At 33.7% G+C, this 27,891-nt stretch overlaps 2 protein-coding genes across 4 annotated transcripts in view; one reads left to right on the forward strand and one right to left on the reverse strand.

Annotated features, from left to right (window-relative positions):
• Positions 1 to 1,182: 1,182 nt before the first annotated feature.
• Positions 1,183 to 5,959, reverse strand: LOC119080965 (cytochrome P450 315a1, mitochondrial). Its single transcript, XM_037189605.1, has 8 exons — positions 5,511 to 5,959; positions 4,293 to 4,390; positions 3,678 to 3,789; positions 2,809 to 3,005; positions 2,383 to 2,717; positions 2,106 to 2,318; positions 1,836 to 2,042; positions 1,183 to 1,771 (listed from the first exon to the last, which is right to left on the reverse strand). The coding sequence occupies exons 1-8, from the start codon at positions 5,726 to 5,728 to the stop codon at positions 1,658 to 1,660; spliced, it is 1,494 nt and encodes a 497-aa protein (XP_037045500.1). The 5' UTR covers positions 5,729 to 5,959; the 3' UTR covers positions 1,183 to 1,657.
• Positions 5,960 to 19,989: 14,030 nt separating this feature from the next.
• LOC119080972 (Down syndrome cell adhesion molecule-like protein Dscam2) overlaps positions 19,990 to 27,891 on the forward strand; it is a 58,576-nt gene continuing 50,674 nt past the window's right edge. For all 3 annotated transcript variants that reach the window (XM_037189613.1, XM_037189614.1, XM_037189615.1), the window contains exon 1: positions 19,990 to 20,288. In XM_037189613.1, the coding sequence (XP_037045508.1) occupies positions 20,231 to 20,288 (58 nt within the window). In that variant the 5' untranslated portion in view covers positions 19,990 to 20,230. The remainder of the gene's footprint in view (positions 20,289 to 27,891) is intronic.

Genomic DNA, 27,891 nt, shown 5'->3' on the forward strand with positions numbered 1-27,891 from the left:
TAGCTCCATACCACGTCTAAGTTTAGATGAATTTAGGACCCTATTTGCCACACCAGCATCGAGGAATTTTTAACTTGTGCAGTAGTTAAGAGAGATTCCATTTCTGATTTCTGGATCTGCACGTATGGGACGGCGTAGTATGGTGACCCAGTGGATATTCAGAGGCTTGTGTGCGTTTGCCACAGCTACGGCAGCTTTGAAGTCCACAGCGACAGCGGCCATGAAATCGTTTGACTGCATAAGCTAGAACCTTTGCTAACAAACAGGCTGACGCAAGTTTCTATATAAGGAAATTTAACTCTGGGCATGGAAAGACCAATAAAGTGGATTACAGATCAGATCTTCAACAGAATCAGAATTCGCACAGTCCCGGCGGAAGTCAGCTGGCCTTTCCAATGATGGAGTGTTGGACGTCACAGACGGATCGAAATCTGAAGAAGGTACAGGAGTTGGAGTTTATGCCCCGGAACTGTTGTGCCTGTATTTTCTAAGCAAAAACTACTAACTTTGGTGGTATCCGATCATACTGTCAAGCTGCGGTTTGTCATACTCGTCACAGTTTCAGGTGTTCATACGCCACATCCGTATTTAACAACTTAAGTTCGGGTCATTCGCTTCGGTGGTGGTCGTCTAATTGTGGATTTGTTTTTGAAATTTGTGATTGCTGAAGGTACAAAAAGAAATCAGAAACCGTTGAAGTAAATGAGTTCGAAGTCGACGTGGACAATTTCACGAAAATATTTTTCGGATCGAACCGCTTAAAATGAGGCCGGTAATTGCTTGGCAGTTCCAAAATCGTTCTGCAAACAAATCAATGTTACCAAATGTGAAAATGTTTTTTCTCGAGAGAAAGGCGTAGAGGCTTAACCTTGACATTCTGTCTATAGATCAGCACTTGTCCCAGTCTTCCTACATTTCTTTTGAACAAATTTTTTAAGACCGAGAAATTATGGAGCTTTCAGTAATTTACTAGGATTGTGATTGGACCTAAAACCTTAGAAATTTCGTCTTATTTCATTTTGCTTTTATCGTCTCCTCATGCCTACAGAGCACTCAATAAGTATCAAAATTGAAGAAAACCACAACGTGAGCTACGCTTGGATAAATTTAAAAATCGCACAAGAGCACAATTAACAAAAAAGAAGAACACTCAGCATATAGCATACATAATAAGACGTTCGCTTCAAGTTCATCAGCTTTTTATTATTTATAATAAAAATTTTCCTTTCTTATATGTGGCGAGAATATGGTTTCAAAATATATTTTACCATTACATTTAACAACTTAAGTGCCTGTATTAGACATTATCTGCACCTGATACCGCACCATTCTTTACTTTGTGTATGACTTGACTTATATGTGCTTCTTCTTACATGCATATAAATACCAAACCATACATAACTGTACAAACCAATATAAATCATACAAACTTCACGTATAGCACCAATTTTATGAGATAAAAGCATCGTCGAATATAAATTAGATTTTAAATATTTTTCGCCCTTTCAATGAGAACTTTGTGTGGCGCAGAGATCCATTGGATGCTGAGTAAAATGAATGACCCATATCGTGAAGGTGATGCTGCACAATATCCTCATTTTTATTGAATGCACTTTGCCATTTACAAACAGTCAGCGCGGTGAATCTGTTACGTTGTTTAAGACAATCGTTTAATTCCCAACAAAATCGGTTGGGTGGGAACAGCAATTAGCCGCATAACAACGCCGACTGGACTTTTGTTCAGCAATTTTACTTCGAAATTTGCCAAGATCTAAAAAAAACCTTTCCTTTTGCAAACGAAGACGATTGAAGAATTTAAAAGGTCATAGACTTACCTTCGACAGTAAAATATGCATCATGGAATTGGCCAATTTCTGACCCACACATGATCGGATACCCATCGCATACGGCATATTAGTTCGATGTACACATTGCATATTACCGCTGCTATCTCGAAGCCATCTTGATGGTTGGAATTCGTTTGGATTTGGGAAATTTTTGGCATCTCGACCAATCGAGTACATGGATGCAATGACGGCTGTCTGTTGGAGTTAAACATTTTGTTTTATCTCTGGATCGTTCGCTGAACCGATAATAGTTCTTACGTGCTGAGGGATGCGATAATTTCCTATTATTCCATCACCGGGTAGAATTCGGCCAATAAATGTAGCAACAGGAAAGAGTCGCAAGCTTTCTTTAACCGTGCCACGAATTAACGGTGTTTCGAAGTTACTGCTGTTTAACTGAGCCCGTATCTTTGACTGTTCCGAATTGTTAGAGCTTAATAGGAATAATGCCCATTGAGTTGTGTACGCCGTCTACGAAACAGTTACTTTCATTTGACGATTTCCTCAGTCAGATTTCATGTTCAATATGATTTACCGTATCACCAGCTGCAATAATTAGATCAACGAAAATTCTCTTGATCGTTTCGGTGGACATGCTATTGGATTGCATTTCTTTCAGTAAACCATTGCCGTTCATCTTTAATCCAACCTCAACAATTTCATTGGCAATTTCAAGCGTTGATGTGACACTCTTCTCAAATTCGGACCAAATATTCAGGTTGTATTTTTGTGCAAATGACGGTGGAACGACCATTAACGGCGCTGTACGTTCAAATATGTCCTGTACAATTCCGGAGAATTTTGGTAATAATTGATTGATTTTGTCGACTTCAGTTCCGTGTGTATCTCCAATCATTGTGAACACTAAGACTGAAAGAGTTGAACAATAAATGTGGATAAATTCCCATTTTTGGGAGACTTTTGGCTATTAATTATCCATATTTTCTCATTTTCTGAATACCTTTTATTGCCCACGTATACAATACTGCCATTAGTTCGGTTACCTGCATGCACTTGCCAACGTTTTCAGTATTTCGATTCCAATCCGTAATTAAATCGTCACTAACATTTTCGATGACTCGATGTGCTAACTTAAAGTCGTTCCTCAATAGCATTGTATTCATTATCTTTCTGTTGGCCGACCATTCCTCGTCGTCCCTTGAAATATTTTGTCATAAAAGTTTTAGAACTCAATAAATTTTGTTATTCAAAAATTGTTTAATAGCAGGAATGCTGCACCGTCTCAAATATTTGCAAGTTTTATGTTGTACATGTAGCTGTGCGTAGATTAGATTATGTTCATAACATCTCAACCAAACCGAACGATTAACGTTTATTGACAAATTATAAAAGGGGAAAAAATCCTTCACAGAGACGATAAGAAAATTCCAGCATAATTTTCCCGATCGAATGTCTATTTTGTGATATAAAAAAAATATTGGAAAATTCGATGGGAAAATTGCATTCGCTGAGACTGTGTGAAATATTCCCTTTTTCATTATTTTTTAATATGAAATATTTGACGAAGTTGTGGAACTATAGAAATTCCATGACGAGAGCATGGCATAGTTCGTTTTTAATGGACAAAATGCTTTTGTGTGCTGGGGTATAATGGTATGCTTATGCATTAAACATGTTTAGGATCGACATAAAAGCATCTATGTATACACTTTAATCCATACTTTACTCTACAAATTGTAGTATTCATAAAAGTTATAAAATTATAACAATGTCAGTTGGGCAATGAGCAACCTTTGAGTCAGCGAGAAATTCTGTTACGGAGATCATGCTCAAACCAGTAAATAGATACGTAAAATCGGCAACACTTACATGAAAAATAATCCACGTTTGCAGTTATGGATTTCGTTGTAGAGAGTCCAGGCGTCTGGCAGCGGATGTTTTGGATATTTACCTTCATACACAAACATTTCTCGCATCATATCTGAAATGTTGTCGAGCACAGAATTTGATAATGTATACTAGAGGTAATGCTTTCAATTAACGATAACAACAGTCATTAGTTAAACTTCTATCATCAACAGTGCAGATAAAAATAAGCGATGAGCTCAGGGTAATGTGCTCTTGTACAGCAAAGAGTCTGCTAAAACTATGAAATTAAAGTCTGTTGAAAATACTGACATCAAAGCGAGTCAAAGACTTTATAACACTACTGAGGTAATTTTCCTTTGTTTTGTATTTCTCATTTGGTTTATGAATAAGTTTGAAACAATCTTGGGGTGAATGAATTATGCGGTCCCTTTTCGAAGTTTTTGGATCGCTATGGGGTAATGGTGTTACACGTATAGTCTGTGGTTTGACCACCATATAACAAAATTTTCTAATTTAATGTTCCTTGTCCTTCCACCCTAAAAACTGTTAGAATGACTCTTGTCCCCAATTTTCGGTACACTTTTTGAACACCGTCTCACAGTCATCCAAATGTACCTGGAGAATTTATGAATATCACTTCCGTTCCTCCTCCAACTGGTTCCCGAAAAATGGAACCCAATGTTCGATGCCGATTATCGATGTACTCGTGAAATCTAAAAACAATGGAAAAATTGTCTCTGTTAGCACACACGACCTTTGAAATTAAGATGTTAAAATATGATAAACCCAATTTGAATGTCAATTTATGTAAAAGGTTGGTTTTCGTAAGAATTCTGCAATTCAATGAGAAGAGAACAACCAATTGATTATGCTGAATGATAAATGAAATTGACAGATTTCGAATTAATCCGACGATTACAATGAACTTTTACATTTTCGGTCTAGTCAATTATTCGCATAATGATAAATGTGATAATGGTTCAAACAATGTATACTTTGATGCTTAAACGACCATCGAAGGATGGCACGACGCACATACATTTTTTTCTAAGAATTCACCACCTAATTGGATACACATAATTTGAAGAATCTTCTCTTCATAATTTACCCTAAACATATTTCTTTCTCTGAGTAATTATTAGTTATTTGTTTACCAAGGGGAGAAATTGGGGAATTCCAATAAGAGTAAAGGGCCGCAATTCACTCGACTCGACTTAGAATTTCCTATATCTTGGCGAGGTATTTTCATTTACGTGTCAGGAAAAATCGGTTTTTCACGACTCCGCTGAAACGTCGGAAACCTTTGTTGTGAAAAACGTTGTGTTTACCTCTGGAAAAAAGTTAGAAATTGCATTTTCTCTGGAGTCTTGTAGCCCTCACTTCACTCTGGCCACAAGCAACACCCTCGAAATTCAATTTTTAACTTTTTTTCCCTTGTTGAACAACTAATAATAATCCACGATACAAACATCAATTTGTTTTTAAAAAAATTCAAAACTAAGACAAAGTGACAGTATAAGTCTAAGACAAAAAAACTCTTGTTACCCTATGGTATAAACACAATTTGAGAAAACAAAAAATTTCTCACCTAAGAGAGAGAGAGAGAGATAGCGACCACAAAACGCCATCTTCTCACCGCATTTAAATGGAGAAAATAAGGACAATAACACCGCCCGGACGAAAAATCGTAATTATAACAAAGAAAATCTTCGCGAAGGAAATTCACGTTTCGTTGTTCTCTTATAAAACAAAGTAACTCCTTATTCGGACTAGTCCTTGATGGCAAGGTATACATACAAGTTGGAATTGGTCACGTCTGCTCGTTATACAAACCTCGTTCCGAAGCCAGTCAATAGAAAATCCATTTTAGTTCCAATAATCGGTAAACGTCTCGCTATTGGTATATCATTAAAATTTTGCACGGTACGAACATTACTAACTGAAAATTCTGCATCATTTGATCGCCCGGAACAAATAAATCTACACGTACTAAAGCGAGTGAACTCAAAAACACGAATACAGTTTCCTTTTAACAACATTTTTAGACCCATTGAATTATAATCAGTGGATATTTGAATTGTTTTTGAACCAATAGTAGCGAAAACACTGATATACAGTGTCAAATTATAAGAATGTTACAGTCAACAAAATTTACAGCACCTCCACAATGACATAAAATCAAAGATCGCGTTAGGTATGTGAAAATGAAATATCAAAAATTGTAAACGACACAGCAAAAATGTTATTTCTGAACTTAACCGGCTAAGGTCAAGTTCACGACTGATCGTGTTGTCGTTTTTAACAGAGACGAAAATCGAAATGAATTTGAACATTTTTTTTTGGTTTTTGAATATATTAAAGTACTCTACCCGAGAGAGAGAGACGATGATCGCAAGAATATAACGAGTATAGTAGAGGTACCGACTTATAGTAGATTATGTACCTCTGTCCAGAATGGTTATTTTGACGGAAGTTACATACGCTATTTTATCTGCCGAGAACAGATATATCGAGATAAACAGTTTTGCACTACAGGGATAAATGCGAGGTTATCGTTCTTGGCAAATAAAAGTTAAATTTTGAACAAATATACGTTTTGGATAAATATTAGAAGTATATCGACTTATCATAAAGGATATTGCGATGGTGATAGACTGTAAATTATGTACAGATTTTTGTGTGTTTAGGCGTTGAGTAAAAAAACCATTGTTGAAGTTGCGATCCTGCTCAGTACTCATAAACATGCATTTTCTATGTAGTCAAGTAGTTATACTTAACAAGTTTGAAATCACTCACATAAATGAAGGCTTACACGTACGTGCTAAACTATTATGCCATAACATTTTGAATCAATCCTCATAAAACAATTATTCGAATCGAAATCAAAAGAACAGTATTTGCCCCATCTACCCCAAGAAATGTCATTTCTCTTAAGACCGATATGTAACTACTACTTTCTGCTGGAGTTTCGACTCCAAGGGATCACTAAATTAAACAACATTATATGTATCAATGCCATCAATGTAACTTACTGAATTATCGTGGTGTCTGTATATATTTACAAAAGGCTGATAAGAGTGGATAATATGAAGAGATATTTTCTATCCATAAAGTTTGTCATCGCACGTTTATTGTTCACATGTGGGTAGTTATAATAAAGAAGAATGTATGATAATTGAATTGTATTGTAAGCATCAGCAGTAATATGGATATAATCTTCAAGAGCTCAGCATATAACGTTGTAGCTAAATAGCACGATGAATTTTTTTTTCGCTTTCAAGGAACTTTCGGGTTGAAATGCTTTTGATTCAGCATAATGTTTTTTATGGTTAATAATGCTTTATAATATTCGCACCACATTGTCATGTTTTCTTCGTGAATATAGAGTATATAATAGTATGTGATATATAGGAATAGTATGGGAAAATGGAGCCCGAAACAATTGCAATTTAAGTAAGTTGCACGTTTCGTTTATATCCGGTGCATTCGTTAGTCAAGCCACTATTCTTGTTGTAAAAACAAATTAGACTTGTAACTTTAAAGATAACGACGACAAAGATAATCGCTAAGAAAAGGCAGACCGGGCAGTGTATAGAGAAAATATGAGGAAGGCTCTTCTTCCATATAGAGAATATAGCACAGCTGCTTGAAAATACTTATTAAGAGTGATATCGCCAAAACTTGAACCAATTTTGGTGAAAATAAATACAATGGTTCGGCAATCCAGGCAAGCTATAGCTCGTTTGAATCGTCTTTCAATTCTAAGAAATGGGTATCTTTTAGTTATTCTGTTAGTTTCCCATTTTCTGGGTGAACACGTGGAAAGTGATAGCATGTCAAGGGGTGGTGAAAACAGTTTTTTTGTGATAGCTCAAGATAGACATGTTTCTAAAAGTTGAAAATTTGTAGGAATATAGGCCTTTGACAGACCTTCATAAAGAGTATAATCATCGGTATGGGCCGCCACCCGTTCTGGACTTATGACTCAAAATATGGTCAATGTTTGGACAGTCCTACTGGCTTGCAACAGAATTTATCCGCGGAACTGACTATAGGGTTTTGTAGCTGGACTTACCCTCTTTCGTTCCACATATAATGAACCTCAGATAAATTCTGTTGCAAGCCATAAAGTTAGTCGAAGTAAACTGTCGCTCCAGGAGACCCATATTTTTCAGAGTTTTCAGCTTATTTTTGGTCTTCAAACAGGCTGGAGCGATGGAAATGAAATAAACTAAATCAAAATTACATGTTCAGTTCGAAATTGTCCTAAACCGAGCGATCATTGGTCTTGAAAATGTTGCTTTCCTCCTACTTCGTAGTAGGTGGAAAACCTCATTTCTTTGACTTCACAAAATGAACAGAAACTCAATTGCTTGCTACGAATGTAGGTTTATTGTAAAGCAGAGATGCGCACCGGGTTCATTTACAGCCAATAAATGGTCACTCAAGATGTAATTTGTGCTTCACAAGAGGTCACAACCATTCCCCAATATGGAATTGTGTGTAAAATCAAGTTTTTTATATGTAAATGGACAGTGCGCATCTCTGCTTTACTAGGAATTGGCTTCAGATGATTTTCAGATTGTCCATGCAAACAAAACTGCTGCTACGTCTCTATTCATGGGCATGCCAAGACCACGCCAGTGCGTGTAGATTTTTAGAAACGTTAAAAAACACAAAAATTGTCCTATAAAGGCTTTAATCTGACAATTTTCGTAAGTGAATAAATTTTAAAAATTCAAACCACCAATTTTCCCCCTTAATAAATAACAACTGAATACTGATACGTAGAAAGTATACTTATTTATACACAAAAACTGGAAAACCAATAATGGCTGCTGCCAACTTTCGAAGTTCCCATAATTTTCCTTTGAAACACTTTTCTTTATAGCCTTAAATCTTTTCCTTCATATAACATACACTCAACTCGGATTTTCAAATCGCTTGACTTATAGTTTGAAAGTAACTCTTCCGTGATGATCACAATATATTATAGGTACGCTCTGCAACAAACTCTTTAAGTTACTTCATATCATTTACGCAAACAATTAAAACAAACTGAAACTTTACAAACAGTTTGCAGAATTTGCGAGAATAACCAGACCTCAAACCAAAGAATGGCTTCGTATTATAACTCATCATCATCATCACCAAACATTTTCCCCAGCGTACCGTAGTGGAGCTACATTATGTCTAGTTAATTTCTATTTCTTAATTTAAATGTACCTTATTATGAACACCATTTCAACGTCGGATAATTTTGAAGGGGATTTATTATGCAATTAGTAATTATGCGAAAATTTACATGAAACGTCTATAAACGTATACAACACACAGCACTTACTGCTTAGTCATTTCATGATTATTTTGCATGTATTATAATAAACTATGAAATGCTGTAATATTAAATCCGTCATTAATTGACGAAAAATTGCAGACAAAGTGTCTCGTTTTACGGATAAAATGAAGCGAACATGTTTCTATGTGTGTGTAGAGGCAGATCTATGATGTAGCTATTATTTTCTTTGTGTTTTAATCGCAATTAAAGCTTTTACGATGCACAAAAGGAGATTCATTCATGTGAAGTAAAGCAATTTAGGTTTGTCGATGACTTGAGTAATATTTTGATAATTTCCGAGACTTCCACTCAAATGTTACCATCGACAGCTATAATGACAAACAGTGGCTTGAGATGTCTGATATAACGGAATGTATAGTAAACAAATGAAGTAAAAGATTTTCTACTAAAGAAGGCTAGGTAAAAATAAAAGAACAACAAATTAATCAATTTGCAATACCTAAAAATAGGTTACGGCAGTTATTTGCAGTCATTACCACCTTCGTGATGATATTTCCTTCCCTGCTTCCCTTCTTTTATTGAAAAACCTCGTAAAACAAATTAACTGAAAGATTCTGAATGTACAAACCACCCATTTTTCTGACTCAAAATGCTGCTAGACAGACGTGAGAGTGCGAAGAACATGCCGAATGCCTTTTTCGATCGAATTTTATTCAGGAATGTTCGCTGTACCCAGTATAGTATGTTAAAGGTAAACAACATACTCTTTTAGTCGCTTTTAAATGCATCTATGCGCACAGATAATTTCGGGCGAGTAATCATTCACCGTATTGCCCTTTATGTACACTGTACATATACTTCGAAATCCTATACTACAATATGTACAGATGATTGGATGTTCGCTTAATGTTCCGTCTATGTACATGGATGCACTCTCATATCACTTATACGCTGGCAAAATATATTTTGCTGATAGAAAGAGAAAAAAATGATGTTACGCTTCGAGTACGCTTGGCTACTACACTACTATCATGAGGTGTTCATTCAGATTGGGTGCTCTACTATACATTTACGGTAACATTTTTATATAGTAGATTTGATGGACTGTAGGTGAAATTGTTTAGATGGACGATGAGTAGATGCATTTGGAATGGAGATAAATGCAAATTACTATTCTTTTAGGTAAAAATGAAACAATTAATTTGTGGAATAGAACCGTGAATGTATCCAAACATACATAACATGGTGTTTTAGCCATTGAGATAAATTAGAATTTCCATTCTGCATTTCCATATCTTCTGGATTATAATAAATATACTTGTTCGTTTGGTACTCAGACATGCGCAAAAATGCTTTTCTTGAATCGATATCCTGCCACCAACTAGAGATTCCTCTTATTCCATTTTTCCACATAGTAATTTTAAGTAAACCGTCAAACCTGTCGAAGCCGGCATGCATAAAAAATATTTCATTTTGTGAATAAATTTAGATTAAGTGCGGCTGAAGTGTGTCTTCGAAAATATATAAGTTTGCTCAAATGGTGCTTTACGACTTGGTTGGTTTTGTTTCATTCATAAAACATGTGAAAAAGTGAATAAGTTTCATCTATATAAGTGTTGTGTTGACGGAAAATGAATATAGAAAGAAGGAGATAATAAACATTTAGCCGAAAAAAAATCTACCAAATAAATTTTAGAGTTATTGTTTGGATGTGCGCTTTAAGAACTTTTTTTTTTATTTAATCAAATCACATAAAATTTATGAGTAGTTTGAGACGGGGAGGTATATAAATTTAATTTAAAAATTTTCTCTTGTACTTGATCCTCTATGTGCTACGATATTTTCATCATCAAATCCCTGTACGATGTGTGTACATACAACAATGAATTTCTGTTTAAATTTTTCAGTTGATTTCTGTATTAAAAAAGAAAAATGAATTCAACGTTCGTTCACACATGTAATCCATATTTGATTTCATTCACAAGTTATATACAGTAGCACTATCAATATTCTGTATGTTACGATGTCATATTTACTAGTCTGTTGAGCTTCCACACATATATGTGCTTCATGAATTTATTTGTCATTTATATTGGTTTTATAATTCATATGCTCCTAGACGCTCCTTTAAAATATGCTTTACAAAATGTAAATTTGCACAAATGTCTCTTTAAATGATTGAGGCTACGGAAGTCTAATGGTCGCGGTGGTATGCTACTGGCATAGGCATTACTACACGGTATTCGGTTTTTGCTTCGCCAATTTTTTACACTTGTTAGACGATATTGATAGAAATTGTTATTGGAATGCATTAACCTTTTACTGACGTGTCCATTACAACAACATAACGAAAAAAATTAGTAGGGAGCTCAACAGGGAGAGAAAAGTTAAATTCAACATGTTTTCTGATTTGGGAGTTGTTGTGGTTTGTAAATGATTACTCAAAAAATGTTTAACAAATAAAAATCTAGATTTTTAATTAAGACTTTCGTCAGCCTACCAAAAATTCAGAAAATATCTAGTGCCTATACCGAGCATCTTGTAATAGCAAAACAAATTTCGATCCGCTGAAAATAGGTCAAATCAAGTAGTAGATTCAAGAACTATCCACTCATAATGCTGACATGTTTGCCATCTTCAAAACACTCAGTTCATATCAATTATAGTACCGTTTTTACTGCCGGCTTCAAAAATGTACTGACTTTTCCACCCATGTTTACCACTCGCTCTACATTCTTCCCTTAAAAATGTTCGATTCTTGTTTTTCAGATGCAGAATGACAATTTTTTGTACAAACTAATTTCGAAAGGCAGTTAGCTGTTTCCTCTTCGTATATTTGAAAATAATATTAAAAACAAGCTACTCGTTATTTCGCTCAGATACAAATGGACTTAAAACACCGCGGGATACGAATGAAACTGGGACAATCAATTTAACAGACTGATTTGTCAATCCTCTTATTTGCATTGTTTAAATATGTTCTCTTGGTTTCTTAATATTACTGCCGTAGGTCATATCAAATAAGACGAACCGAGAGTAGCTGGATCAACATAATTTCATGACTTGATCCAACTGTTCATTTAATGTAAAGAAAACAGATAAAGATTCGAGGGAGTGTATCAAATTGTAGCTTTTTTTTAACACACTAGGGTCTATGTATGTACGTACGTGTTATTGTCGAGCTGTATAGTACAGTGATTCGATATCTCGTGAGGACCTCAGACTCAGGGCAACGCCTTCGCATAATTTTAGTCAACGTTATCCGACTCGAAACTGTTATTGCATACACATAATCAAGGGAAATAAATACTTCACATACTTCATCATACAAATAATATGTTTACATAAACTGCCTCTATAATCACAACAACCCGGGAATCGCAATAAAACATCCCTTTTCATAATCACGTACTTCATCCTTACTCGAAAAAAAATCAATATCCACACACAAAGATGAGAAATATAAGAGTACAAAAATATGATCAATTAACGGGCAATTAATATTCATGAATGCTGTATCAGCATGCATAAAACTACAACGCGTTGCAATGGTGGTACATGTTCGTGATTTTCTTTTTAGAATTTTCACAGCGGAATTATTGCGGAATACATACGACAATATCCATGTATGCGGTTCCTGGCGTTATTATAATCTCGAAGTGTGTACACTACACACACATATTCCGGTCTTTCAGTAATATGATCATAGCGATAAAATGACAACATTTTGGCACAAATAGGGTACATAAAGCATAGGAAGTGAAAAATAAAAACAATTTAATGCATTTGCGTCGTCAATTCTCGAGACAGTTTGACATTATATACACACATTATTCTCTAGTAATCAATCCTGTATTGCACATAAACGTATCTCGAATTGATTTATTTAGAGTGTGGTAGGAACTGATTCAAAGGTTCTTTTTTATCCAGCCACTACAAGAATTTTTCTCGGCTCAGATCTCGTAGTACCGAACCGTATTTCGGAACAATGTACTACACATATTTTTGAGAAATACCAAGAAGGAGTACATTACCACACAAAGTAGTTTTGGGGCGAAGTGTACATAAAAAATGGCTTGTGCGAGTACAAACTACGGTTTGTGGTGACGATAAAATGTACTTTAACTAGAAATGTAACTTTACATGCTACCATGCTTGTTACTACCTCAGCACGGAATAGTAGATATCGTCGTTGCTTGTACATTTTTATTTCGAAGAGTTTGAATCCCACCAGTCACAGTTACAATGTCTAAAGACTAGCTTCGGTAACTGTTAGTTACGACAAGTGTAGTTGCACACCTCGCCTTCAGCTCGGTATACTTTATACTTGTCTCAATTAACAGTTACTGAAGCTTGGTACTCAACATCACACTTGTGAGGTTGCTCTTATCTCAAAATTGTTCCCTCATGTAATGAATCATTTTCGTAGCATGCACTTTGACTTATCATTCCCTCAAAGTATACTCGCGCAGTATACAGTAATAGTTAAAAATCCTTTTTTCATAAAATGAAGATAGGTTTGTTAGGTTATGCGACTACGGTTTTGACTCGGTTGAACAGAATCGTGACAACTAGGTTCCTCAGCTTTTCAGTGTTTAATTTTGTTTGATAAGTTTATCGCATAATATGGGAGCAAAGTTAAATGTCCCGTTTTCGTGCAAATTTCTTGCAGACATTTCTATATTTTCTCTGCAGTTATCGATACTATCGGTGAAAATGATTGTTTTATTTTGTATCAAGTCGACGTTTCAGACTGCTTTTCTGGACCTCTAACACAAAATCATACTATCTAGATCTTCTGATCTGGATCTACACAAACGAGCATCAGAATTAGAATTCAATAATAAAGCTAGACCTTTACATTTCCTTACATATAGAAGTATTCGAATCTAACCAGCGTTACAATAGTACCACTCTTTTAGTTCCACTTTTTTCCGTAAAAGGGAAAAAGTGGAACTATTGTAACGCTGCATATATGCAACGTTACAATAGTTCCACTTGTATAAGGAAAGTGGAACTAAAAAAGTGAAACTATTGTAACGCTGCAGGCGTGAAGATAGTTCCACTTTTTCCTTTTACGAAAAAAGTGGAACTAAAAGAGTGGTACTATTGTAACGCTGGTTCGAATCTATTACTTGATTACATCTAAATATTGTCGACAGATTAAAAAAATCTGGCACTTCATTTGTTTAAACATACATTTTTGCTATAACTTAACCTAGAGCTCAATAATATATTTTTGGTTTATTACAAATTAAATATCCGTCCGTAAGAGGTGCACACCGTCTATTCTGGTTTTCTTTACTTAGTCAATTGATTTAATTTTTTTAGTTGACTTTTATCTATTTCCGAATGTCTTGAGAAAATGCTCTCCACTATATGTGTGTGTATACATTATCTCTCTCCAATTCTCAACGCAAAATCTGTATTACTCTGTATCGAAAAGATGCACAATTTCTAATATAGTAGCGGTATCCAACTAATCGATTACTAGCGAGAGAAAATTCAACTTTTCCTTCCCCATCGTGGGAGTATAAAAAAAATTCTGATGATGACTTTTCGTGCAAAGTTGTTATGCACATATATAGCAGAAAAAAAAATGTTTTTTCTTCTCATCGTTGCCTTTATATACGTTTATTCGTGATGGAAAAGCCTTTTCACGTTTAACGGAGCATTGGAGCAACAATTAGATTCAGTATGAATTTGTGTGTCGTTGGTGAAAGTCCGTTTCTAAAGTGTCTGATATATCGCATCGAATAGTAATACAACTTCACCCACGCGGTATAAATAATATTATATAACAGAGACAGTAAAACATACAATTTTGGTTGGTATAAAATATGCAAGTGTACCGTTTAAAGTGAAAAATGTTTTTTTTTTCTGTTGTCGTTAATTTTATGCGAAGTTCACTTGAATGAATTCTTCCAATGAATTTTTATTCGGAATTAGAATCTGTACCGCATAAAGTCGAGAAAAACTTGACTGAATTCAATGTGAGCTTCATTCATTTGCAAACAGACATTTCCGGATTATAATTTAATGGAGGGTTTAATTAAAATGAAAAAAAGAAGAAACTGTTTCAGGCGGATGTGTTGGATAATTTTTTTTAAGATGGAAAATGTACAATTTTCTGTTCGGCTTTTTCGAAAATTTTAGCCAGAAGACGAAGCAACGTTAACGTGCGCTCATTAATATTTTCTTAATTCTCTTTAAATGTAGGGATCGTCGCTGTGTGGATGCCTTTTTTAGAAGACCGTTATGTACCTCGATTATACAGAAAAATGTTTCAAATGAATCGTGTCCCACAAATTGCTTTATAAATTACAATTAAATTTTACTTAGAAACCATTTTTGTAAACACTTTAGTCTATAATGATATTTGGGATAAGGTCTGTGTGTAATGCTGTGCGTTAAGTTAATATTTGTATAATTTTAGCGATGAGTAGAGGATCTATGAATTTTCATATTTTCATTTTACCTTGTAGATTACGGTATGCAGGTTAAAGGGATTGCTTAATTTGTTGAAGTCTGTTACTTTTCTCATCCTTTTTCCAAACCGTTCGCGTGTTAGAGCATACATATCGAGTCAAATTGCTTATGGGTAGGTCGTTGAGGATTGAAAAACGTATAAATCTTTTTTAATAACCGGTGGTGTTAAATCTACCAAAATCTGTAATTTAAAGTTTAACTACACGTACCAAACGATCAAATTTTCCGTTAGGGAAATTAGTACATAATTTCAAAATTAATTCCATTTTTTTCTGATCATTAAATACAGACAGTGTCGTAGCTAATACCTTTGTAATATATTCTATTGTCTGCAGAATTCTTCTCTGACTATTTTCCGAAAGATTAAATATTCAAATCAACCACTTTCGTTCTATTATCGTTTAAGTAGTTCATTGTGAATTCGTATATTTGCATTTGATGGTTGTGTATCTAATACGTAGAATTATAACTAAATATTATCAATACCGACCTCAATCTACGGTGCACTTATCTCCACATGGGCAGTTAGGGAGATGACTCAAGCTCTCAGAAATTGCTGGCAGCCAGAAAAGCCTTATATATCACGACATCTTTTCCTTCGTTTGTTTTAAACATTCCGTGTGTACGATGCAAGAACGTTTACTTCACTTGTTATAGTTACATACATTTTACTACACTCATAAGAGAATTCTCTTTAGAGACTATTTTATGCCACCAGTATCGGTTATAGATTGCTGTTTCTTTAAAGTTAAATAAAATCACTAAAATTAGTTTGAATAACAAGTATTTAAACATGTCATCGGCCAATTTCAATGCGCCCTTACGTCCAGAAATATAATCTGGCACTGAGACTATTGATTCGTTCAAAAAATTCTGAACCATTTCTGTTAATTTGTTTGTAAATTTTGAAAGCTTATATTCATATAATGACAAGTGAAAGAGATAGATAGATTAAATTACATTTTGATTTTCCAATCAAAATATTAAAGTAACCAAAATTGTTTATTGCGAATAGGCAATAGGTATGAAACTTTTCATTAAAATGAGCTATGAATCGAAGGATTGAGCTATAAAGTTAGCGAAGTTAGCCACAAGAGATTGCTGATGCTGTCTCTAAAGACTTTCGGTTAGTTGCAATCCATTACGTTCTAGATTTATATTACGTCTAAGGTCTTATTAGGTGGACACAGAAAACTTTCATTATGTAAACGACAGTCTAATGATCTATTTTCGACAATGACGAACCATAATATTGAGACCTACATAACATCCGTCTAACATAGCAGAATACATGTTAAGCTGTAACAGACGGCAGGTATATGAACAGTATTATTATCGGGTCTACTTCAATCGATCAAAGTATTTTTAATCTGTTGATTTCCAATCTTGTACTTCAATTTTTTTAATATGCTTTTTACTATCAATAACAGATGAAAATAACTGTATGTGACAGGTTAAAACAGAATAACTCCTTTTTCTTGATTTGAAACTTTTTATTTTGCTCTTTCGAAGGCTCAGTGACACAATCCAAGGTTCTGAAAGAACAGGTGAAGACACCCACGAAGGCGACATTTTGACAAACAGACACATTTTGTTGAACACTCCTTGACATTTCAAACAATCTGTAAGACTCATTACAGACAAATAATAAGCATCTATTTGTCAAAATTTGCGTCTCACCGCCTTTGTGAACAACTCAGAAGTGTATTTACCTGTTCTTTCAGAACCTTGACACATATCTATTTCATATCTATTTCCCATCATTTCTCCCATAAATACTGTCGTTTCTATCTATCGAACATACTTAGATCAAATCAAGTTAAAGATTCGACGACTTGCTCATTCAATTGACGTCAAATTGACCTATAATTTTATTTAAATTTTAAATTGTTTTTCAAAAGCCGTTTGTCTATCGACATCGCATCCATTTTCAACATTCTTTCGATAAATTATATCAATCTGTTCCGGAACCTAATGAAAATTCATTTAAATTTAAAATCGTTCATTTGTATTTTAAAGGCGAATATCTAATGCTTAATCGATAAAATTTAATTACTCAACATTTTAAGCGACCCCAAAATATTTGAATAACACGCCTGGAGAAATTATGCCGACGTTAGTCGTCATATTCTTTTTTATTTCGTTCATATTTTTACGAGTAGCTCATAATTGAAATAATCAGCTCTTTCACAACGACATCAGACACCAGAGTCTCCCTAAATATAAATACGTTGATGAGTTATCTAATATCTACGACCGAAGGTGAGCTCATTCAGCATTTCAGCGTGTTATTAGGTATCATCGATGATAATAATTTTGAATGAAAATCCATTTCATTGGGGGTGAAAATGTTGGGTTTTTGAATTAATTTACACATTTTTGTTTCATGTTCAGCTGTGAAATTAATTAAAATCAATTATCACAACTGTTTAGACTTAATATCGCGCAAAGATTGATGGTGGACTATTTTAACACAAATATAGATTCAATCTACTACATCCTTTATTTCAGGTAATATGCAATGCTCGATGCCAAATCTTGTACTTCTTTAGTTTTACTGTATGTTTTCCTATATAAGAGTCATCTAACTAAGAACTATCATTCATTGTTGATGTCGTTGTCATTAGCAGATGATTAGTAGGCTCTTCATCTAACTAACTAAGTCGTGCTCAGTAAGATAATCTTACTAGCATTGTATTCAGTTGGCATATATTAAAAAGTAAGTACTAAGACGAGCAAATTTGATAAACCTCGCAGAATGAATTTTAACGGTATTGAAACAAAATCGAAACGAAACATAATCCCGTAGTGAAATACAACGCCAGTATTGTCTTTGATAGGAAAACATACGATCCGAAAAAAGGGTAAAACATACACGTCAACGCACACACACTCCTATATCATTAACCTCCAAGGCCTGACTAGACGTTCTCATGTAATCGTTGATAGGTTCACTCTTTTCCTTGCATGAATCGTTTCACATATTTATGACACCCCATTTCAAAATTTAAATACAATTTCAAAACAATGCTCAACATATATTTAGTATCCAAAATATAACAGCAAGTGGGCTAACAGTATATACTATTGCTATACATAAATGAAGAATATTTTCGCTTAAATTTCAAACTTAATTAGTTAAGTTGAAAATTTTATAGTTTTATATTTTCAATAGCAAATAAATATATATATACAATTATAAATTATAAAATAAAATAAATCTCCTCCAAGTTGCGACCTGACTCGAAAGTACCCATGATACTAGCCGCATTCCCCCTCTGAATAGCAATGCTAATATTTTGTTTAAAAAACTTCGTGGCACGTTTTTCACCAGTTGCAGCAACGAGCAGGCGACCGAGCTCATCGGTGAACGATTTCGCTTCCTCACACCATGGCCCCAATGTTTCCACAGCGAAAGGCAATAAGTTGAAAATTGGGTTAAATGCGAATTAGGTTGATGTTCATATCAAATATATTTTGTGGCAATTACAGATCACATTTCAAGCCAGTCTGATTAGTCTTGCATGATACGACCAATTTTTATGGTTCGTCGATTGTATGTTTGGTACAATAGGGGCGTTTTTTTATTCATTATAATTGATTTAAGAAAACAAAAGCTTGACAAAATTGGTCAAAATATTCAACATAAAGTTTCTCTTGCTTTTTATTATTTCTTTTTTTTACGGATGGTTATGTCAGGTGATATCGACTGTGATCTACAAAAATAAATGAGGAGGTTTATCTGATGCGGTATTCTATAGGAAAATTAATGTTGAAACGAAGGACGTAAAACATACAATCTTCATTTCGCCTTCGATCTGTTATAAATCCCATCGTCTTTGTCTTCCTGCCTTATTCAATGTCGTTTGAGATTGTTGAGATTTTGTTTGAGAAGTTTGAGATTGAGATGCTGTCTAACCACGAAGTAACAGACCGCTGAAATACTAAGTTTTTATTCTCCTTAAGATGCATCTGTACTTGTACTTAGCTAAAATGTAGCCTACATCTGTGTGTTTCGTAATTTTTTATGATATCTTTTCATCAGAATCCTTTTCGAAAAATGTACGACCGCAATAACGACAACGAATGTGTTAGATTTAAATAAAAATTAGTTTCGGTTGTAGTAGTATGACCGACTCTGAAATTTTCAAAAAATGCTTAGTTTTCTCAAGGCTGGTCAAATTGCTGCAACCAAAACTAATGTTTTTTTAAAGCTACCACAATTGTGGTCGTTATCACGGTAGTAAATTTTTGATAAAGGATTCTGGTGGAAAGATATCATCAAAAGTAAACTAAAATCCAGTATTTAAAAAACGCCCAAATGTATTCTTTTCAGCAAAGCATCGATGCCTCTTAAATTCTGTTCATTATCGTGAAACGATAATTACGAATATTTTGTAATTTGAATACTCAATTCACACGGTCGTAATTAGTCTACTTTAGGTCTCAGTATAATAATAATTTCGAAGGCACTGCTGTATTAAATGCCGATTTTAATACATAAAACTTTATAGCTCAAACGGATATAATTTTAACAGGCCCAACATATAAAAAGCTGGAACATTTTCTCAGTCGCAAAATTACCAATGTAAAATTTTGTAAAATTCAAGTGTACTATTCGCTGGATGAAAATCGTCGGCTAAAAAGTGATAACATTAAAAATAAATAAATGAAAAAACAAAACATTATGTGGAATGAATGCTAAAAAGATTTAGTGAAAAAGAAAAAAATGTAATTGTAATGCGAAATTCAGATCACGACAACAATGGATTTGCGCTATGGCCATCTACGAGCTGTTTTAATGCTGATGTTTTTCCTAAAAGGTAAGAGTGAGGGAAAATATAATAAAAAACCTATTTAATTGAATTAGTAATGAGCATTAAGTGAGTTGATGTCTGTATAAAATATAATAAAAAAAAAATTGTGTTCGAGGGTGGTATGCCGGAATACATGAGTATTATAAATGGGTAAGCGGATGGAACAGTCTAAGTTCCTGCCTTTCATTTTCATTTGATTTGCTTTGCACGTCACTTAGAGAATACACTGAAGTGTATTTAGAATTGTGTATAAACATAAAATGAGCCAAGCCGAGTATAGCATTCTACATTCTACATTATGATGCTATTTAAACGAAACCTTATCTAAAGTTGTTTGTTCCAGAGATTATTGTATTAGTGAAATATTTAACATTATAGAATAGCATGAATTTATAACATTATTGTTTCACTTGAGGTTTTCCTTCGAATGTATACATAGGTATAATCTACAACAAACTAACGACCGACAATGCTCGTTCATTCTCATAGTTGTGGAGTAATTTATTTATATATAATCCTCTAGCCTGTATCAATCGAGCATATTGAATAAATTAACACTCCAGAAGATAACTTCGGTCGCAATGGGAAGATAGAATAAAATGTGACGTGCTAGACGGAAAACGCTTTCCAGTTAACCAGACTGTTACTTGGGAACTTTAGTCTCTTTTAAACTAATTACGCCGTATGTGAGACAAAAATCTAATCATTTTCAACTGACAACACAGACATCGTAACCCAAATGCTTTGCGTTGAGATGACTTAATTAACATTTTCCTTTGAAGTAGGAGTCGCATTTATTGGGTGAATTCTTAAATATTCTTTGGAATAAACTTTCCTATTAGACTATCTACTCTACCTATTTTCATGTGGAACACGACATGTACGTAACACAGATCTTAAATGTTTCTATAAAACTCCCAAGAGGATATCAACTTCAATGTTAATAATGCCTCCAAATGTTGCTTATTCGACATAACTAAAATATTATGGATTAGCCAAGTATCGATACAACTTGATCATTGTTGGCATTAAACAGAGTTGTAAATTAATCAATCATCATAATGCCACATTTCATACCCAAGAGACACATCACCCGAAAGCAATCATAAACTTTTCCAACAGTCTCCGTACTACACAGTGAACAAATTTATGAACTTGATAAGCTACTCGTATATTTCACATATAAACTAGGTACGAACAAGTTAGTGCATTACATACATATAGTGCTGCCGTCAACATTAAATTATTATTTTTCCGTAACTTGAAATAAACTTCTCCATAAACTCAAAAACTGAAAATTGTGTTGGCTTTACTCTGCTTAAAATAAAAACGAAACGAACTTAAAAGAAACTTGAGACACTTGCCGGACGATTTCTTTGCTCAGTTATGTATACGAGTACATATATTATGTATATACATGATGTAACGTCATGGTTCGCTTTTGCTTTTCGAAAACTTAAATTGCTGTCATTTCGGCTAAGCTTCTCAACATCATATCGCTTGAGGAAGTCTTTTTGATAAACTTTTTTTTAGCGGAAAACTTTTGTTCACAGTTTTTGAACGTCTAACAAGTTTTGGCAATGTGCGGCTACGACAAAAACAGATAACTTATTTGAATGTTCTTGTTTTCATCCGTATCGTAACCAAGAACATGACGCTTTCTGTGGCACTCATTTTATTTTTTATTTTTGTATTGGTTATACGTCGGAATATGTATAAATAACATAAAATACAATAAATATCCCAATATAGGTCTTTATCGTTTCTTTTGGCTGCTCACTATCTACGTCCTCTTCTTCATCTCACATAAAGTTCAAAATACAAAAGTTTGATATGCCGTCATTTCGAATAATTTGGCTTTTATTATGCCAAAATATTATAATACTTAAGCCATTTTGCAAATTTTGTGGGTGTAGCATATGTGTACAATATCATAGGGGTCAGTGTTTATGTACGACCATAATTTCCAATGATTTATTCGAGTAATATTTTTGGGTTGTTGAAATATGGTATCAACACTAATGGATTAGTTTCTATATTTATTTTGGGCTATTCGGCGAAGGTTCTGACGGCATTAATTAGCGATATCTTTTGAATATGAACGAACGCATAAATTAATTATTTTATTAATTGGTGGCAAGCAAGAAAAGCTCATGCAGCAATACATTCATATAATACGATTGAGTGAATTAAAAATCGTTGAAAGCTTTTGCCATGATTTTCCGAACAACTATTTTCATATTGAAATCTCGATTGAGAGTAAATGCGAAATTCTTCTTTTCTTACTGAATGAGGAAATTTCATTTGTTGGAGCAAGAATCATAACTCATCACTCAAGTTGATTCAATTAAGAAATTTTCCAAAGAAAATTGAGTTGAACCTTTTTCATACAACGTCGTGTTCAATTACATGGATATGTTTTTATTGACAGGGTGATTCATATTTTCAGATTTAAATTTTTTTTCTTCTTCGTTATATTAATGTTATTTTCTTTAAGCTAGAGTTTATGTTTACATTATGTATTACCAGTTCCAAAATCAAGAAACGGAAAGAGGCTTTAAAGGGATTGGAGAAAATGTTTAAGGAAAATATGTTTAAAAAAAACATTTAGGCAAATTCTTCTTGCTATTATGTATGTATAGACACATGGAGGAGTTATAGCAACGTCAGCATTTTAGAGTTTATTTTTTTACAGAAAATTAGAGCAAATTCGTTTATTTATAGACAATTTTGTTGTCCTTTTTCGGAAATGTAAATCGATTTCCTCGAGTATATTTATAATCATAAATAATTAGCTTTTGATAAAACCAGATATATCTACGAATCGGTTGTCGGTTGAGCAGACATGTAAGCGTATTTTTTTCGTTTTTTTTGTAATTTTATCTTCTATTCAATTTGTGTAGGGTAGGGATTCCACATTTAAATATTCGTTAATTAATTATTCATTTCCAATCCGCCAAATCGTACACTAAAGAACAGAATAGTTATTTATATGACAAGGGATACAAAGTTGCAAAGTCCAGTTTTAGTGTGAAGTTTGTTGATCTGAGGCGAAGCTGAGGTCAACAATCATACGAAAACGTGACTTCTCATTTTTTACCGAGTTTTGTAATGAATTTTATCTGTCTAGAACGATAATCTCGAACTTATCTCTCTATAGGGAGTTTTTACTCATCTCGATGTATCTGTTCTCGACAGAGAAAATATGGTATACACCTGTTGCCAGACTGTTATTTTGACGTGTAGGACATTATTGCCAGAGCCGAAGGCGTACAACAAGCACATAATATATGTTACATGCTGTGAACTTCCAAACCAATTCTCTTGTTTTCCCTAGTTAGGTAATTCGTTACTTTCGACTGTAGGGAAAACAAAAGTATGTAAAAATACATGTTTTTAGAAGCAATACACGGTTTTCAACTACACAAGATCGTGAATGGATTAACTAAGCACAATTTCACAATTCAATACAATCGCGATATTCATTCCCACCACACTCACCATGCGAACAACTTCAGATGCCCCGACCATCATCCAATCTTGAAACAAGCCACGCATGAATACAACAGCCACTGTATCTAAGTTGACAATCGAAGTGATGAAAGGTGCCAGTGATTATAACGTGATATCGCCTTAATTTTACTTGAATTGAGATGTGCAGTTTGAACTAATTTATTTATTTATTTGACTCTGTGATATAGCCTAACTGTTAGACAAAAATTTGATTTCTAATCGCTGAACTAAAGTTTCTTAGACCAAATTTTCGCTTTTCGTATTTATCTATAAGATTAATTTGTAATCTGTTTTTACATAAAACTAATAGTATTCCCCACATTATAATAGAGGAATAATAAAATAAATGAATAAAAAAAACTAGACATTGATTGACCAGCATTCTTGGAAATACGAATTCCGCGAAAAATTGAATTCTGATTTCCCCGACAAACAAACTAGGTTACATTGATTTTCAACTTTTTCTAGTAATGGATGAAACCGGATATTAAAAGTTCCTGAGATTTTCAAACTTGCATAGATTTTTTTATGAAAATTTTCGAGTTTTAGTATTTGCACGATATTTAATCAAACCAGTCTCAAGGGTAGGAAATTTTGAATGTTTATTATTTGTAAGAAATTCTTCTTACTTCAATATAACATTAGATCTAACAAAAGAATATCTGACTATTAAACGGATCATCATCTGTTGTCGACACCGATGATAAAAAACTCTACCCTGTCTTACGTATGTACCAAATGAATGCTAAAACGAATGAAGTAATAAATATTGTGCACCTATGTCCAAATGTTTGTTCTGACGATTTGGTGATTGTGATCCGAAGCCGAAGGCGCGTATCATAATCCAACTCGTCAAAATAATCATTTTTTTATGTGTCGATGCAAAAATAAACCCAAACTCCCTCTCCGATCTGATGGACAATGTTATTCTTACCCTACAGAGACAAAAAACAGATTTTATAACAGTTTTCAAATACGAAAATACGTAGCTTTGATGATTGACCTTTGCTTGCCGTTTGTCCTAGATTTAGTGTAATAACTGAAAGGCTCTTGAACATATTATGGTCATAACACGAAATATTCATTCATCTCTGGGCTCAGCTGGCCTGTGACATATTTTTAAATTCAAAGGTGGGTGGAAAGAACAGAGCTATTAAGCAGAAACCACGCTTCAACTGTAAACAACTTCTGAATCAATAAACGAAAATGTTATAATAGTTTAAGACAGGTAAGAAGGTGTTTTCACTTCATATTTTATAACTTCCTATTCCCCCCACCCACTTTTATTTAAAAAAAGCACAAAGCCATCAATGTTCAAAGGAGTTGGTAAAGCATAAATGGTATAATATACACTTTTCAGCCAGGGCAGTCTGCAGTTCTGTAAAAATAGAAATTTTTACGATGATTATGCAAATATGTACAATCGAATTAGATGAATAATTATCATGACTTTTACCATCCTCGAAATTCAGTCTTGCATGCGAAAAGTGCTATCGAAAAACCATTTATTTTTGCAGAGGATGTAGACTGGCGTTGGAAAAATATTCTCATTTAATGAGAACATTATGATTAATTAAAAATTCTTCTGTAATATTTCAGTTCACACTTTAATGAACATGAACACCAACTTTTTATGTTCTGTAAAAAAAAACGGTTTTTATCAACTCCACAAATGCAAAAATCAAATGAAAAAGCTTTTCAGAAAAATTTTATAGAAAAAAGTAGCAAAAAAAAATTGTGGAAAAAAAAATCAAATATCTTAAATTTTCTTTCGACTGTTCCTACAGTTTTCCCACTAGTATACTCGGTTACCCCCTCATCTATTTTATTCAATGAGAAATTAAAAGTCGTCCAATTAACAAAAACATTTTCAACCAAGTATGGCTATACATTACTCTACAGGATATGTAGCAGCTTCTGCATATAATATCACCGTGGTATTGTTGAACGAAAAAAAAAAACCAGGACGATGAGAAGACTCTTTTACAACACAACAAATATTACATATATATACACCATGAATGAGTTCAGTTGAGGGAATCTCGTAGTAGTGGTGCACTTGAGTGCCTGCGCGTTTTGTAACATTAATTTTTTCCTGCAGACATTTAATGGTGGAACTATACAAATAAGTGTTGCTTATATCAGCTTCGAAGCACGTTATACATTGTATTTCATCATAGATCCTATGTTTAGTACATTGGAAACGTCTGAAAAAATATCATGATTTTTTTATGTTGAATATTTGTGTGTACACAAACAAAATTGGTAGGATTTGCTGAGCTATTAGCGGAAAAGTTTTTCTTCTGGGAAATTCGCAATAAGTGGCTCAGAATTATGGAAAATGTGTATTCTGTCTGGCTATTATAATATATATGTTATTGATGGAAGGCACACTGGGAAACGCAGTTCAGTCACTAGCAATGGAAGTTTTCTTTCATAATTATTTATATTTTACTTCACCATCCCATCGCTTCAATGGTTTTTTCATCGGATTTTTTAAAGTTTGAAAAATATTTCTTTTTTCTATATTTTGCTCAACATTATTGTTCGATTTTATTATTTTGCTCTTTCCATTATTGATGTTAATGTGCTAACAGAAGAAAATGTAAACGTCTGTTAAATGTTCATTTAGAAATGTATTTCGCAGCGGTTTCCAGTTTTTATTACTGAAAAGCTTGCATAAGTGTTCATTGCGGTTTACCCAATAAATTAATGTAAAGATCATGATTTCTTGGCGGTTCACTTGAGCATGGTTTTCCTATGAGTTCTTATGAGGTGAGGATATGGTTAAACTGGTATTTTTAGAGTTGCTACAAGGAGAGAAAATTGAAATTCAACGTGTCTAATTTGGAAGTTGTTTTGGTTTGTAATTGATTCCACAAGCCAGTGGAACAAATGAAAATCTAGATTTTGATTTTATGAATTTTGGTTGGGCAAAATCTAGATTATCATTTGTTAAACAAATTTTGTGTGGAATCATTCAAAAACCACAACAACTCCCAAAACAGAAAACAAGTGGAATTTCATTTTCTTTCCCTGTAAATAAAGCTTTTTCTTTGTTCCTTTTGGTGTATTCTCTAAAATGTTCAGTTACAGGACCTATTAGACTTACTCTAGTGAAACTATGAAACTATGAAAAGTTTCTCTGTACCTGGAGAATTTTTGCACAAAATTGTTTCGTCAGAAGAATTTACCTAAGCTTTTCGGTTTAACAGAAACCGCTTAGTTTACGACTTACTTGAGTTGACATTTCCCATTTACATGATTTAATGAAATAGTCGAATTTAACAAATACTTTAACCACCATAAAAGGACTGCGGTGTTCGTAATTTAGTTTGTTATTCAGATTCATCAAGGATGCACCTAGATCAATCACATTTCTCTCCAAATTTGAAACTATACTGTTAAATGTTTAGAATCTCTGATTTAATTAAATCGTAAATGATAAATTTTACTCGTTACATTTACGTTACCTAAGATACACATCCAAACAAACTTCATTTTACTAACATTATCTTCATGAACAGTAATCGCAATACAACTGTTTGTGCTTTCATTGTAGTCGGTGGTAAATGGTTGTCTTTTTACAGACAGCAGCAGGCGATATGTATCATAAGGACAGTTATTCGTTCTCGAATCTATTACTTTATTATGATCTACGCATTTTCAACAGAGTGCCATAAAATCTTTCACTTCAATTATTTTAACATTTGTTTATTATATAATAAACGATGTCAGGTGAGATAATTACTAATTTTTTCCTTTGTTGTTCTTCAGTTCGTTCAGTTTTTCAGATAATAGAAACGAAACAAAAATTATAAATAAAATATCTGATCGAGGTGAGTTGATGCGGGAATTGTGGACATTATGGACGATGTGTTAGCTTTCTGGATAGCTTACGATACACGCTAAACTAAGTATTCATGTGAACGAGGATCACCACTGGCTTCGTTGAGCTTTGGACCGATCTTGTTTATTAAATGTAAAGCGTCCGACGACCAGGGACCAAGCGTTTCTACGGCAAAGGCGTTAAAAATCTAATTTCCCCTTTTCACCTCGACGTACTTTTCATGTTTTTCATTTGATTCGAGTTCGG

Source organism: Bradysia coprophila, unplaced genomic scaffold, assembly GCF_014529535.1.
Source record: "Bradysia coprophila strain Holo2 unplaced genomic scaffold, BU_Bcop_v1 contig_350, whole genome shotgun sequence".
Lineage (NCBI taxonomy): Eukaryota > Metazoa > Arthropoda > Insecta > Diptera > Sciaridae > Bradysia > Bradysia coprophila.

What these genes read in the sequence shown, in the direction of transcription:
- LOC119080965 (XM_037189605.1), bottom strand. Translation starts at nt 5,728, where the DNA reads ATGGGTCTAAAAATGTTGTTAAAAGGAAACTGTATTCGTGTTTTTGAG. An exon ending in GATATTCATAAATTCTCCAG is followed by an intron (nt 3,790 to 4,292) that starts GTACATTTGGAT and finishes ACAACATTTCAG; the next exon opens with ATATGATGCGAGAAATGTTT. An exon ending in TGCATATTTTACTGTCGAAG is followed by an intron (nt 1,772 to 1,835) that starts GTAAGTCTATGA and finishes GGTTTTTTTTAG; the next exon opens with ATCTTGGCAAATTTCGAAGT.